The sequence below is a fragment of the Myxine glutinosa genome, chromosome 1 (assembly GCF_964187855.1).
Source record: "Myxine glutinosa chromosome 1, kmMyxGlut1.1, whole genome shotgun sequence".
Classification (NCBI taxonomy): Eukaryota; Metazoa; Chordata; class Myxini; order Myxiniformes; family Myxinidae; genus Myxine; species Myxine glutinosa.
In genome coordinates, this window is record NC_136261.1 from 443,175,518 (window position 1) to 443,192,066 (window position 16,549).

A 16,549-nucleotide genomic window follows, 5' to 3' on the forward strand; every position below is an offset into this window, starting at 1 on the left:
CCACTGTTAGCCCTCCTTTCGTCCCTCATTGCCCCCATTTGGCCCTCCGAATCGCTCACTATCAGCCCTCATTCCCACAATTTGGTTTCCCAACCGCTCACCCATTTCTCTTCGCTCTCGGGTGGACTTATCATTTTGGGCATCCATTTTTGCCATCATTTGAATCATAAAGACTCGCATGTACTCTGGCATCTCTGGCTCGGCTGCCGCGACCACGGGCGCAGCGCAATTTGGTGCCGCTACACCCACGTGAGCGAGGACGCCATCTTGTGCGTCTGATACTCCCTCAACCGCCTCCTCATTGCTCCCCTCCATCTGATCCTGGGTTACTCCTAACCCCTCCTCTAGCTCTCCCACCGGCATCCCGTCGCCTTGACCAGCCATGGCGCGATTTCAAAATTCGGGTTTTGCTTTAAAACAAAACAAATTTCGTCCGCTCCAAATTTTGACCAAATTTTTTTTTAGATGTTTTAAAAAAAAATTTGGTTCGGGCCCCGAATCTCACTCCCAGACACCAATTGTTACTTAATAACACAATTGGTGTTCCAAAATTTGGGCCTAACAAATTTAGTCCCAGGTCCGAATCCAACTCCTGACAACCAATTGTTACTGATCGCGGTTTAGATGTTATGATGACCGAGCGGTGGTGTATTTAACCGCGACCTAACAGGATCCCCGACTCACCCGATTCCACCCAAACGTTGGCCGGATCGCACCGCAGCTAGTCAATGAGGGAAAAGACGAAAACGACACAATGCAAAGAGGAAAACGAAGGCAAAGAAAGGTTTGGAAATACTACTGAATTTATTGACTATTTACACACAAGCAAAAAGAAAGCAGTCACGTTTATTTACAAGCACATAAGACGCAGGTAACACAGGGAAAATACTAGCTTACCTACAGTCTTAATTAACCCAGGACAGAACAAACAAAAGACGGACTCACGCGGGGAATGACAGGAATGGCAGGAGGTGGATGGCTGGAGGTGAACGCTTGGTGGAGCCAACGCGGAGCTTGGTGGAGCTTTGGTGGAGGTGAACGCTTGGTGGAGCCAACGCGGAGCTTGGTGGAGCTGAACGCTTGGTGGAGCCAACGCGGAGCTTGGTGGAGCTGAACGCTTGGTGGAGCCAACGCGGAGCTTGGTGGAGCTGAACGCTTGGTGGAGCCAACGCGGAGCTTGGTGGATTGGTGTGACGGGTTCGCTCTCCTTTCCTCACAAGCTTCAGGACTCTTTCTCTCTCTTTCTTAGTCCCACCCAGTCCAACAACTTCCTCTCTTGCTTAGTCCAACTCAAGGCCTTCCTGTATTCTGATCTCCTCCCTCCTCGACTCCTCACCGCAACCAACGCAACCACTGACCGCCACCACCGACTCCTCACCGCAACCAACTGACCACTGACTGACCAACTCCTTGTGACCAACTCAAAGTGCATCTCTCCTGGGAACACCCCCGCCGTGGGTTATATAGGCCCCGCCCCTCAACCTTTTGCGAACCTCCCCCAAACGTTCTCTCCCCGCCCTCTCAAGCCAAACCCCTTGTTCATGGTTGGTCGAGTGGGGCTGGCTCACTCCTCCCCTCTCTGACGAGGTGGGGACCCGCCTCTCTTCCCCAACCCTGCCTCGTGGTCAATGGCAGATGAAGGGAAAACCGCCCAACATGCAGTTGGCAATGCGAATTGCAATTGACGGAAAGGGGGGAATGGAAGTGTTGGGAGTGGGAATGAAGGGAATCTATTCTCTTTCACTGGTGCAATGGAGTACTTCAATTAATGGGAGACACAGCCTTACCCTAAAACACAGAATAAGAGATAACTATCAACAGGGGTATTCTATTACTTGGCTGATGTGTATGCTTGTGGACTAATTATGGGATGCCCCTTTCACCTTTACACAGCTCCGGAGGTAGGGGGGCGCAGAATAAACAATAATAATAATAGTACAGCACACAATCAAAAAATATACAGTCCTCATCTCCGCAACAATATATATATATATAATTATATATACTAGGGCATGCCCGTACTATATATAAGCTAGGACGTGCCCGTACGTGGGTGCCCGTTCCTTGCCAAAAAAAATAAAATAATTTGTGTAGGGGTGTGTGTGTGTAAACATCCTAGGGCGTGCCCGTACGTGGGTGCAAAAAAACATGCGTGCAAACAACAACAACAAAAAAAAACTTTGAAACCACGTGGCAGTAACGACCACAGAACCCCCCCCCCCCTCTATTTACCTGAATGGTTTGGTCCATTCGCAACGACCACAGAACCCCCCCCCCTCTATTTACATGCAATGGTTTGGTCCAAAGCGAACGGCTTGCAGTGTTTGGTAAAGAAATCGCCATAGCTCGGTAACTACTTCTCCGATTAATATGAAACCTTGAAAAGGCACATCCTCGGGTCCCCAGCAATATACCTGGCAAGTTTAAAGTATATCGGACCGGTAGTTGTCGAGAAACAGCGGTCACAGACAAACATACACACATACACACATACACACATACACACATACACACATACACACATACACACAGAGATTAATGGAATTATAGATAGATATATATATACAAAATCTGTGAGCAGAGTACTCTGGTAAATCCGTGTAAGATCTCCTACAAATTTGGCTAATTTTACTCCCACAGGCATATCACCTTTTAATGTTATAAAGCTCACATCCATAAATAGCTTTGTATCCTCATATAAGCATTATCAAAAATGGAATCCCAACGTTACTCACAATTTCCTACTAGTAATTAATGGCTGCTTGTAACTCAGCACATCAAAAAATCTTGGCATTCCATCTGCCTTTTCAAAAGAGATAACCTTTATATCAAATTATGTCTTTTATTTTATGGATATTCGATCCCATCCACATTATGTTATTTATTTCCAAACAGGTATGCTGTCATTTTCAGCAATCTTTTGAAAAAAAATTTAAAAAATACACAAACTCATGCATTATGTATACTTGTTTGTGTCGGAACCATTATTTTCATATCAAGGTCAGTGACAATTTCATAAAGTCTGTCCCTTATTCGTTTATTAGAAACGCAGATACACAAACAGACAAATTTTTTTTAGAAAGCCCCTACAATGTCCACCTTGAAATCACCCTTTTGTCTCCCACAATAACTTATCCAAATTTGACAAAACACCCCTTCACATGCCAGTCAACCACTGGCATATCAATTGTCCAAAAACAATAGTCCGAAATTCCAACCTGATCATCATGTGACTCTCGTCACTTGGTTCCCAAAAAAATCGTAAGCCAATTGTTCCAAATTTTGTAAATTCAAAAAATTCTGTTTCCCGAGATGTTCCCTAAACCCATATTGATAATCGGCAAATGTAAGGCTTACAGTATTAACTCCAATCCTGGGTCTTTTAATTTAATATTCCCAAAATTCCCCAATTTCGGCATTTGATCAATTTGCTTATTGCGAATAAGCAAAAAATGAATCATTCTTGCTTCAAAGATTTTGCAGCCACAGGAAGCACAGCCATTCACTCATCTTGGTCTAATTATAGGGTTTATATGAGAATGTAATCTGCTGAGGCCAATCCTCGTTTGGGGTCTGCAACAACGGAGACCTAGTCGTTGTCGGAGGTGCGGGTGAGCATTGGTTCCCTGTTAGTCACACCAGATGTTAAGCACATATGTATTATGCATATATTTGGACCCTTCCTTTGCTTTTCTCAACTTACCACCTTGCTCATTTTTCAAGGTATCTTCACATTGATGATGTCCCACAAACATGTCAAAGCTTCTTTCTTAAGAATTCACTTACAAATCAATCAATCAATTAATCATCATGAATCAATAAATTAAATCCGTCACTTAAATGACTCCATGCATAAGCCCTTTTCCAATGTTGTCAGAATAGCTTCATCCATTCACTGAGATCTATGATCATTGGTTGTCACCCCTAACATACACCTCATGAAAACTGACTAATCACTTTTTCTGTCCCAGGCTCATATCTGACATGTTTTCAATTGTACCAGGCTATTCCATCACAAAATCCAACATCTTCAGCCAATTAAGACAATTTAGCCTTCATTTGTGAGGCAGTCAGACAAAATTGATCAGACAGATAATGAGACAGTCTATTGGAAAAAGAAATTCCCAATTTTAATGGTACTCAAACCTCTTGACATTTAAAATGTTGTAAACCATCTCGAAATGGTTTGCCAAAAATCATAACCAATCAAAATTATTGACAATTTTAATCCAACCATGCTCAAATTATTATTGAAATTTATAGTTGTCCTGCAATTCAACTTCTGTTTTCCACTCTAATCCATTTCCCTGTGCAATTACTCTTCCAGCAAATATTATCCTCTATTGCTTGTAATCCTCATCTGATCCTACAGGGCTTGAATGCTCTTCTTTACACCAGTGCAATCACCAAACACCGGAAAGCCTTGTGGTACCATTCATACCCTTTAATCATGTTGATCATTTTAATCATACATGTATGACAATATGTATCCATTTAAAAACAAACATTTCCTTTATAAGCATTATACATTTGTTATCACATCCACGTGACAAAATCATTATGTGTAAATCAACTCTTTCTTTATGAGCTGTAACCGTGGAAAACGGAAAAGGGAAAAAATACACAAACTGTATTCATTGGCATATCAATTAATCGTAATATGTCAATTAATATCAATTAATATCAATAATATCAATTAATCCTCATCTCGCAAAGGGAGGGAGAGAAAAGGATAGATGGAAAGCAGGAGAGAAAGAGTGGCAATGAGACTGAAAGAGAGAAAGATAGAGATAAAGAAAGAGAAAAGAAGATGTGAGATATTAGTGGAGGTAGGAGAAAAACGGAAAAATTAGCAAAGTCAATAAACATTGCAATTGTCATGCCCATACGCCAACAACATGCCAATGGGGGTTACTGTTATGGATTCGTCACTTCCGTTGTGGTTTTCATCCACTGTAAACATTTTTGATTCCATTTATTATTATTGTTGTCGTTTGAGGGAAATAGATATTATTGTGTTGAGAAGGTTAAAAAAATTAATGTTTGAAATGAAACCTGAACCGGACGATGACGAAGAGGAGAGGAAAAAGAAGGCGGAGCAAGTGAAGTCGAGGAAGAAGTTGGTTGCTTCAAGGTCCTGAGCGAACGTTGTCGAACGAGAGTTGCTAGTGAACTTTCAGGTTTCCCAGGAAAGGGATTCCTGCGACAGTTGTTATCGCTGTGACTGATCAACCTGCGTGTCAGGTTTTGCGATCGATTCCGAAGAGGATCGTTCTTTGAGTGCCGTTCCGCCTCGAACGGGCCGTCGGCCATTTTGACTCGCGCGCTTTGCGCGTCGAGCAAGTTTTCTTTGCTTCGCTTCAACCGCTTTCACCGCATTCAGACGTTTATCTGGTGCGCGTGTGTGTAAGGTGGATTTTGAAGGCAAACCTGAGGTTCGCCGATTTGGTACTGTGAAACATCCATACCTGAGGGTGTGATTTCCCAGTCGTCTGGAGGGCGCCTTTGGATTTCCCAGTCGCCTTGAGGGCGCCTTTACGCAGCTTTGGCCGCGTGACTGTGATTGTCATCAGAACGGGATACTGGTCGATTAGACATCGTTCTGACGATCGCTGGAGCAGATCAACTTTGGCTTGAAGCCGGGATCGATGTTGGCTTGAAACCGGAATGAACTTTGGCTTGAAGCCAGGGAAGGACATTGGGAATGTTCTTGGTTCACACACTTGGAGCACAGTGAGTTATATATTACGCAACTGATGGTACCATCATAGGATATATATTGATTGTACTCTTGATTCCTATTATTGTTGTACTGTTATTCTTGTGTGATTTTAATACAATATTTGTTTGCTGGTAACAATTGGTGTGGTTTCACCATTGTTTTTGACACAGAATAACACATTTTTCTGCCTTGACTCCTCTCGGGGCTTGGAGGTACACTGTGACCCGGGGGACGGGGAGGAGCACGTAACAGTTACAGTAAGGGTTTGAGGGGAGGGGGGAAAAGGAAGCAGGAAGAAGAGGGGAAGAGAGGAAGAGAGACAGATAGAGAAAAAAAAATTGGTGAATGTGAAGAGAACAGAGAAACAGAGAACTAAAAAAGATAGAAGGGGAGAGACAGGAAAAGAAAGAAAGGCAGAACAAGGTGAGAAGGGATGGGATGGGGTGAAGGGATGAGGCAAGGGAAAATGAGGGGTGGGGCAAGAGAAGGAATGGAGAAGGATAGAAGGAAGGGAGGAGGAGGACAGAAAAAGAGACAGGTAACAGGTACAACAACACAGGTAACACAGGTTACAGGGAGGGGAGAGGGGTGGGGCGGGAGAGGAGATGGGATGGGTTGGGAGAAACAGGGGTGAGGTGAGGGACGAGAGGGGATGGGACTGTGGAGGAGGAGGAGGAGGAGGAGGGATGGGAGGAAGGAAAATGGAGAAAGATGGAATGATAGTAAAAATGAAGGGAGAGATAAAAGAAAATGGGCATGGAGAAGGAAAACAGAGGGGAGGAGCAGACGGAGAGGGAGAGATAGGAGAAAAATGGAAAGATTAAGGAGAGAGAGGAGGGGGAAAGATGGGTAGAAGGGGCAGAGATGAGGGGTAAGGTGTGAATGGGAAGGAGAAAGATTAATGAGAATGGGACAGAGAAAAGAAGGAAAACCAAGAAAGAGTGGAAAAAAAATCAATGGGGTAATGAGCGGAGGCAGACAGTGGCGTAGTGAAGAAGAAAAGGAGATGAAGAACAAAAAAACATCAACATGATGTGGAATTCATTTGCATTTGAAAAGCATTTTGCATCTTGGAACGCCTCTGCTGCTTAATGCAGCAAATGACAGGCAACTCCTCTTTTCAGAGGTGCTTTTAGGGCCCGCACTGGGGCCTGCCTTTTTTACAATGAAAAAAGGTAAAAAGTCAAACATTTTAACAGCCTTGGACGTGCACCTTGACCCCATGGCCAAGGCACAACGTCAACAAGGCTGTCCTAATAACAATACACATGCGCCTCAACCCCAAGGCTGAAGCACATGGTCATTCAAACGCATGCATCATGCCCCCGAAGGGCCACAATGCATGGTCATACAATTGGGACCACTCCTCTCAATAGGAGTAAGACCCCTTGATCCACTGACAGGGAATTTACTCCTGTCAGGTAAGTTGCACCCTGGCCACGACTGGTTTAGGGCCGCAGTCAGGGCCTGCCTTTTTTACGTGTGAAAAAAGGTAAAAAGTCCAAACATTTGAACAGCCTCGGACGTGCACCTTGACCCCATGGCCAAGGCACAACGCCAACAAGGCTGTCCCCATAACAATACACATGCGCCTCAACCCCGAGGGGGAAGCACATGGTCATTCAAACGCACGCATCATGCCCCCGAGGGGCCACAATGCATGGTCATTCACTTGGGACCACTCCTCTTAATAGGAGTAAGACCCCTTAATCCACCAGCAGGGCATTACTCCTGCCAGGACAATCGATCTCCCAGCCAAAAGGCCGAAAAGCGACTCGATGTCAAGGAATCTTATGACGTCACCACGCACACATGCGATTTTCAATTCCTGATTTTCTTTCCTACCTATACACCGTCCTATCAATGTCGCAGCTGTGTACATTTTACTTCGTTACAAAAATATATTTTTTAACTGTGTCAATGTTGACACAAACGAATACGTTCTTATGAACCCCATTTTACAATCTATAATCAAAATTTTTGTTTTATCGCCACACGATCGCCTGTGGTTGATCGAAACGGACACTCGCAGGTCCGCGTCAACAGCCCACGACGCTATTGAGCCAGCCGTGGGCGTGCGGTTCAGCATCTCGGCCGATCAATCCGATCGCGCTGAACGCGGCGCGTCGATCGTGAGCGGGTTTGTATGCTGAGTCCACGGCGTGTTTTTAATCATTCGGCCTCCGTTCACTCGATGCGCTTTCAAACGAAGGGTGGGGTTGGTGGGGGGGGGGGGGGGGAGGGTAGGCAGAACAGCTGAAAAGTTGACACAATCCTAACAGCCATGTGCAAAGGTCATGGTCCTTGATTGGTCAAAAGATCATTTGGTGCAAAGCTTATTTTCAATTTAAAAACTCGCTTTTCATGCAATTGCTTAAGAGCTTAAATAAATGACGTTAGCCAAATTTGTTTGTATGTGTTTTTCCCATCTCTAAGATAAATTTAGGGTTCTTCGAACACCTTCAATGAAACCATTCGCTGCTACACCGCCTCAGATACTGCCGCTAAATTTATTCGTCTCCCGCCGCAAATAATGAAAGCGTTGAGCGTTGAGCACCGGGTGAGCGAGCAGTGTTGCGTCGGCGAGGGCCCGCTTTGAGCGTTGGAAGGCCGCATCCATTGCTGCGGACCAGGCGATGTCGTGCTTGGCCGGCTTGCCCCGGAGGGCTTCGTAGAGGGGCCGCATGAGTTGAGCAGCGCGGGGCACGAAGCGGTGATAAAAATTCACCATTCCCAGGAATTCCTGCAGGGCCTTTATGGTGCGGGGACGCGGGAACGTGGTGATGGCCTCGACCTTGGTTGGCAGCGGCACGGCCCCGTTCTTGGTGATGTGGTGGCCCAAAAAATCAACGGCCGTCGTGCCGAAGTGGCATTTGGCCGGGTTGACGATGAGGCCGTGCTCGCTGAGGCGCCCGAACAGTGTTCGGAGGTGGAGGAGGTGCTCGGCCCGGGACGTGCTGGCGACGAGGATGTCGTCCAGGTAAACGAAAAGGAACGGCAGGTCACGCAGCACGCCGTCCATCAAGCGCTGGAACGCCTGAGCCGCGTTCTTGAGACCAAACGGCATCTGCAAGAATTCGAATAAGCCGAATGGCGTGATGACTGCCGTTTTAGGGACGTCGGCCGCCCTGACAGGTACCTGGTGATATCCCCGTATGAGATCAATTTTCGAAAAAATGACCCGTCCCGCCAGACGGGCGGAGAAGTCTTGGATATGCGGGATCGGGTACCTGTCGGGGGTGGTAGCGTCATTGAGACGGCGGTAGTCGCCACACGGGCGCCATCCACCCCCCGGCTTTGGCACGATGTGCAGTGGCGAGGCCCACGCGCTATCGGAGCGCCGCACGATGCCGAGGTGCTCCAACGCGTCGAATTCGGCCTTCGCTACGGCGAGCTTGGCTGGGTCGAGGCGGCGGGTCCTGGCGTAGACCGGCGGGCCCGTGGTTGGTATGTGGTGCTCGATCCCATGCCGTACTGCGACGGCCGAAAACGTCGGCCGCGTGAGGGCCGGGAACTCCGTGAGCAGGCGAGCAAACTCGTTCGCCGCCGGGACGGTGCATGCTAGCTCGGTCGGCGCGGAGCTGCTCAATGTGCATACCAGGGAGCTGAAGGTTTCAGCGTTGATTAAACGACGCCGTTGGACGTCCACCAGCAGTCCGTGTGCGCAGAGGAAGTCGGCGCCTAGCAGAGCCACGGGCACGTTGGCGGTTACAAACGTCCAAGCAAAGCGTTGGCCGCCGAAGCAGAGGGTGACGTTGCGCGGGCCGAAGGTGCGGATAGTCGATCCGTTGGCCGCAACCAAGGAGGGGCCGCAAACCGCGGATTGCCTGTCCTGGTCAGAGGCGGGTATGACGCTCAGTTGGGCGCCGGTGTCGCACAGGAAGCGCCGTCCGGACGCTTTATCCGTGATGAACAGTAAGTTGCCCGTGTGGCCGGCGCTCATGGCTGGTAATGAACGCCGGCCCGGCCGTTTCCCGGCCTGCCGAAGGTGCACGGGGGTCGGCATGTCCGGGCCTTCTGTCCGAACCTGGCATGATAGTAACACCACGCTTGGTCAGGTGGAGGCCTCGGTCGTCGTGCTGGAGGTGGTCGGCTCGGTAGAGCGGCCGCCAATTGCGTCGGCAGTTCGGCCGTCGACCGTGCCGGGTGCTCGGGCGCCATGGGTGTTGCGTCGGACGGCGGTGGGTCCCATGTCGCCGCTGCGATGCGCTGTCCTGCGGCGGAGATCTTGTCGGCTTCTCTGGCAAGGGCCCGGGGATCTGTGATCGTCGTGCTTGCCAGGGCGAGGCGTACCGGGTTAGGCAGCTGACGGAGGAACAGCTCCCGGAACAGGAATGCCAGAGAGTGCTCGCCGAGCAGTGAAAGCATGTAGTCCATTCGCTCGGAAGGGCGCGTGTCGCCGAGCTCAGGCAGTTCGAGCAGGCGCCGTGCGCGTTCCGCCGATGGGAGGGCGAAAGCATCGAGGAGCAGCTTCTTAATCGCGCCGTATTTGTCAGCGGCTGGCGGGCTTTCGAGGAGGCTCAGGGCACGGGCCGCGGTAGCCGACCCGAGCGCAGCTACCACATGGTGGAAGCGGGTGTCGTCGGCCGTGACGCCTCGCAGGGCGAACAGGGACTCCGCCTGCGCGAACCAAACCGCCGCGTGAGCCTCCCAGAAGGTAGGCAGTTTAAGGGCGACTGCCGTGTCCATGTCGATAGGTCACCAATGAAGGAGCTGGGGCTCCCACGTCGATCGGAAGAATGGACGCGACAAAAAGCTAGAATTCATCCGAGTTGCTTTAATGAAATCAAACACTCAGGCACTCTAAAAACCCGTTTATCGGGCAGCAATATATATCGATTAACCCAGGGGTTTTGCCCAGGCCCGGCGCCAGGGGGCGTGGCCCAGCGTCCTGGCTGCGGCCTGGCAAGTTGAGGGCGAGCCTGCCCGGGCATGCCCGGGCGTCCCGACCGAGGCCTGGCAAGTTGAGCGCGGGCCTGCCCGGGCGTCCTGGACGAGCCCGGCATGGTGATCGCTCCGCGTCCTTGATAGGTGCAAGGCGATTGTGAAAACCCAGCGGCAGCCGCTACAATGAAACCATTCGCTGCTACACCGCCTCAGATACTGCCGCTAAATTTATTCGTCTCCCGCCGCAAATAATGAAAGTTTGTACCGACGGAAGTTATTTTTACATACAATACACTCTCAATTTCATCAGCTAGCATATAAAATCAATTTTTTCCCAAATAAATCGTTTATATTTCATTTTTTTCGAAAATTTCAATTGGACCGGATGTCATATGTGATCACTTGACTATCGGCCATTTTCTTTCTGTATTTGTCTTGTGTCTGTATTTGTCTTGTATATTGACTCTATAGCAAATGCCAGAAGCAAGAGGGTGTCAGCAGAATACCAGAACGTCACCTCTAAAAACGTATACGTCATCCCATCTGAATGTACACTTTATCCAACCTATAATACAACATAACTCCAGGCCGGCCAATCAACATATTGCACACAATGAAGCTCAGTGGATCTCCACGAGTACTTGCGTCACCTTCCCGAATCTCCCGTTGAGTCGACTCCATAATTTTCTGAATCAATTCCAGAGTTCTTCTGAATCAGGATTACTCACCAACCTTTAAATATATATTTTCCTCTCTTTTGTTTTTACTCTATTTTTTTTTTGATGCATCATTACGTATTATTCCTGACATCTAAACACGCAGAGGACACATGATGAAAGAATGAATCGGCAGGTTATTTTTGCATCGTGCTGCCAAGGTTGACAAAAGACAGGAGTGCATTCATGCTTACCTTGATCACTTCGAGTTTGGGCTGTCTGTCTGTCAATCTTGTCCAGCTTGCAATTCGTACGGGCCACCAAATTGTTGTAGAATGATGAAGAAGAAGCTGTCTTCCAACACCTTTCAGGGAGGACCTCTCAAATGAGAATCAAGACGGCTTCAACTAAGTTCCACTGAGATTTATTCAAGCATCGTATGGAGAGAAAACCAATTCTACACACTTGAACATTTAGACTTCCAGGCACAGGAAGCACATAAAGCACAGAACGACGCGTCTCCACAGGCAATATGATTTTCTCTGTATCGCCCTTTGTGCAATCCCCTTAAATAAGCCCCGTCTCCTTTGATGTTGTTTACTTGAGATTCAGGGTCACTCACAAAAACTTGTTCAGGTCAATCTTTTTGGCAAAGGCAGTCTTCCAGGCACCAGGAGTATCTGTTTGTCATCATGGAGTGACTCAGAAGTTGTTAAAGGTCAATCCTTTTGACCTGTACAGCCTCACTAATTGAGTACTGCATACCAACCCCATGCAAAGTCAACATTTTACCTCTAGACCTTTCACGGAGGTGACAATGGTCATTTTACAGATAACTGATTGCCGTCTTGGTGCCATATGCATTCCCTTGCTCAGACTGCATGCTTTGAGAACACATTTTAGGAATTCAAATTGAAATGCAATTTAACTATTTTGGCAATAAATCGCCTAATGTCCTTTATAATTCCACAGATCCAAGGTCAGATGTCATGTCAGGTAAAAATGTGATAACTTGAGAACAGCTGAATGGATTTAAAGCAAACTTGGTACAAGTATTATAATGATGTAATAATGTGGGCGGAGGCATATCTGTCGACGTCGTGAAGTCAGTGTCGTTCTAGTATTTTTATGCCTCTGCAGCCGAAGGCCAGAAGCATTACCTGTGTTTCTAGTTCAAATTGAATTAAATACATGAACACTGTTGAACACAAATCACCTTCCTGTTACTTCCAATAACCTACAGTTTAGCAGTACTTGAACATGTCAAATAGGGTGGTGAATAAGGGTGATGTCGAATACTGCTCTAATAGTGCTTAACATACAGAATTTTTCTTTTTAACAATCTTTAACTTCATTATCATATTTAAAATGAAGTACACATTCCATGAAGTAATATGTTCTACGAACTCTCGAGATGGTTCATAATCTCATTGACTTGCCAAAGACTGACGCTGATTTGCATGCAGGTGATGTCGATCCTGTAAATGTGGGAGGCAGAGAGCACAATGATTCATCTGTCACAGAAGATTCAAAATGTGCTTCTGCAAAGGAAGGTTCAGATGATATTCACATGACAAACGGAAGTGCATCCTGCTTAGCAGCTGGCAAGTGGAAATGTAAAAATTAATTAACATACAATATTTTGTGTTGAGAAAATATATAATTTTTGGAAAAGAGTGAAATATTTTTCATTTTGATTTTGATAAAAAAGAAGAATGTTGTGTTCTTTGTTTCTGCAGAACAATCAAGAAGTAATATGGGACAAATAAGGTCCAGTCGCAGCTTGACAGTGAGGAAGAAAGCTTTTTTGAAGAAACAATCACGAGATCAAGACTCACTTCCTATAACATACAGGTGCATGTCTGGGCCTCGCAACACCAAGATTAATATTAAATTAAACAAACTCAAAAAGGCTCTTGAATGGCAAATACGTTATAAGTGTCGTGTGTGCAGAATGGATTTTGCTTCAATGAGTAACATCAAAATACATATGAGGATCCACACTGGAAAACACCCTCACAAGTGCTCTATCTGTGATGAAGGTTTCTCTCAAAAAGGCAATTTGAAATCACATATGAGGATCCATACAGGAGGGTGACCTCACAAATGCTCGATATGTGATGAAGGTTTCTCTCTAAAAGGCGATTTGAAATTACATATGAGGATCCATACAGGAGAGCGACCTTACAAATGCTCTATATGTGACAAAGGTTTCTCCAATAAAGGTGATTTGAAAAAACATATGAGGATACATACAGGAGAGCGTCCTTACAAATGCTCGATATGTGATAAAGGTTTCTCTCATAGCGGCAGTTTGAAAATACATATAAGGATCTATACAGGAGAGCGACCTTACAAATGCTCGATATGTGACAAAGGTTTCTCTGATAAAGGCCATTTGAAATCACATATGAGGATCCATTCAGGAGAGCGACCTTACAAATGCTCGATATGTGACAAAGGTTTCTCTCACAACATCAGTTTGAATACACATGTGAGGATCCATACAGAAAAACGTCCTCACAAATGCTCGATATGTGATAAAGGTTTCTCTCAAAAAGGCAATTTGAAATTACATATGAGGATCCACACAGGAGAGCGTCCTCACAAATGTTCGATATGTGACAAAGGTTTCTCCAATAAAGGTGATTTGAAATTACATATGAGGATCCATACAGGAGAGCGTCCTTTCAAATGCTCGATATGTGATAAAGGTTTCTCTCATAGCGGCAATTTGAAATTACACATGAGGATCCATACAGGAGAGCAACCCCACAAATGCTCAATATGTGATAAAGGTTTCTCCCATAGTGGCAGTTTGAAATCACATATGAGGATCCATTCAGGAGAGCGACCCCACAAATGCTCGATATGTGACAAAGGTTTCTCTCATCGCAGCAGTTTTAAATTACATATGAGGATCCATACAGGAGAGCGACCACTCAAATGCTCAATGTGTGAAAAATGTTTCTCTCATAGCGGCAGTTTGAAATTACATATGAGGATCCATACAGGAGAGCGTCTGCACAAATGCTCAACAACAACAACAGGCATTTTAGGTCATTTTCCCTGTGAGAGCGGAAGTTAGCATTGCAGGCCCCATGACGATGTTCTCCATTTTGCCCTATTTTCTGCATCTCCCCTTGTTAACCCCTTTGACAGCATTTCTTCTTCCAGCTCCTTTAGCCAAGTCTTTATCTGTCTTCCCCGTCCTCTACTTCCTTCTACATTCATTTCCATCACTCTTCTCAACCATTCACTTTCATCCTTCCTCAATGCATGACCAAAACATCTCAAGCTGTTCTCTTCACAAGATCCATCACAGGCTCTATTCCCATCATCTTTCACAATTCATCATTTGGCTTCCTCTCTCTGAACGATACTCCACACATCCACCAAACCATTCGCATTTCCACCCTTTCCAGCCTTTGTTGCTGCTCTACGTTCATTACCGATGTTTCGCTCCCATAAATCATAACACTTCTCACACCGGCAGGATACACCGTTCCCTTCAGCTTTAACGATACTCCCCTCCTCGTCAGCACGCCACTCGGTTCCCAAAACTTCTTCCATGCACTTCTCACTCTGGCAACCGTTGCCGAGTATGGTCTACCTTTTCCATTCAACATGTCTCCTGGGCAGCAAAATGTTTTCACACCTTCCAGCTTCATTGAATGGAATGTTTTCACACCTTCGGTCTCCAAGATCCAACTCAACATTTCCTCCATCAGCAGCTTCCTCTATGCACACCTTCCACTTTTATGTAGCTGCCACACTGGTTAATGACCTTCTCAGACCACTACATTTTTGATGAACCCACTCTCAGTGCACATTGTACATTGAATGGATTGCACTCTGACGCCCTACCTGCACATAGCACATAGCCACTTCCCAGTTCCTTCCACTTCACCACATGCTTTATCACTTGCCATCAGCTTCGTTTTCCCGATATTCACCATCAGACCTTTTGTCTCCATACATTCCTTCCATTTGTTCATCTTCTTCAGTCCATCCATACTTTCTGCAATCAACACCAGATCATCTGCATACAACATCTCCCATGGTAAACCCTCCTTTACATTCCGAGCCAGCACCTCCATCACAGCTACAAATAGTAGTGGACTTAGTACCGACCCCTGATGCACTCCCACCTTCACCTCAAACTCACCACTGTTCCCGTCCTTCGTCCTCACAGCTGTGCGCGCTCTTTCGTACATTGCCAACACGACTCTGATCAACCATTCCTCTACTCCTAACTTCCTCAATGCCCATGTCACTAATTCGTGTGGAACACGATTGAATGCTTTCTCCAGATCAACAAACCCAAGAAACAACTTCTTCCTCTTCTCCGTGTACTTCTCCTGCAACTGCCTTACAATAAAGAGCGTGTCTGTTGTTCCTCTTCCTGGCATAAATCCAACCTGCATTTCGTCAATCCTCTCTTTCTTCCTTATCCTCTCCAACACCCTTTCCAATACCTTCATTCCATGCTCCAATAACTTTATTGCTTGATACGAGCCACAGTCCAGAGGGTCACCTTTCCCCTTGTATAGAGGGACCAGGGACTCAGGTCCCAATCCACTGGAATGCAGCCTTCTTTCACCACCAGATTACAGGTGTCTGTCATTCTCTTCAGACTCCAACTTGCTGCTGCCTTCAACATATCTCCCACAACTCCCGTCGGTCCTCCTGCTTTTCTACTCCTCATTGCTTTTATCGCTTCCTCAACTTCCTTCTCAGTTATCTTCTCTGCCGGTCCTAAAACTGGGTTACTCTCGATGTTGCCGTCTCCTTCTTTCTCTGCATTCAACAGCATTTCCAAATATCTATTCCATCGGGATCCACAACAATTTGCCCCACTTCATCCTTCAAGCAACTCACCTCCATCACATTGCACCTCTCTTTCGCTATCTCCTTTGCAATCCTGAATACCGCGCTCTGGCCCTCTTCCTTATCGAAGCGTTCTCCGAATATTTTCCTGCATTCTTCCTGTGCCTTTGCTACCTTTTTTTTTTCAGCCTTCTTGGCTGCCTTATAACTTTCATGCTCTGCCTTTTCTGCCCCCGTACCCTTCACCCTCTGCCTCTCCTTGAACTTCTTCCTCTTCTTGTCAGTCCTCTTTCCAACTTCATCATCCCACCACCATGTTTTTGAGTGCCTTGGTGGTCCTTTAGCCCATCCACATTCATCACCAAAGGCTCCCAACAGACTAACTTTCATTGACATCCAACCACTTTCAAGCTCAACCACTTCATCCCCTGCCATACTCAGCCTCTCTTTTAAT

At 46.5% G+C, this 16,549-nt stretch overlaps 2 protein-coding genes and 1 long non-coding RNA gene across 3 annotated transcripts in view; 2 read left to right on the forward strand and 1 right to left on the reverse strand.

Annotated features, from left to right (window-relative positions):
- The window catches only part of LOC137418230 (E3 ubiquitin/ISG15 ligase TRIM25-like), a 1,962,167-nt gene that overhangs the window by 1,814,251 nt on the left and 131,367 nt on the right, over positions 1-16,549 (reverse strand). The window lies entirely within an intron of this gene.
- The window catches only part of LOC144889692 (uncharacterized), a 283,804-nt gene that overhangs the window by 161,844 nt on the left and 105,411 nt on the right, over positions 1-16,549 (forward strand). The window lies entirely within an intron of this gene.
- On the forward strand, positions 7,755-15,176 carry LOC144889658 (uncharacterized). The gene is made up of 3 exons (XM_078770705.1): positions 7,755-7,862; positions 12,732-12,869; positions 13,005-15,176. The coding sequence occupies exon 3, from the start codon at positions 13,424-13,426 to the stop codon at positions 14,351-14,353; it is 930 nt and encodes a 309-aa protein (XP_078626831.1). The 5' UTR covers positions 7,755-7,862; positions 12,732-12,869; positions 13,005-13,423; the 3' UTR covers positions 14,354-15,176.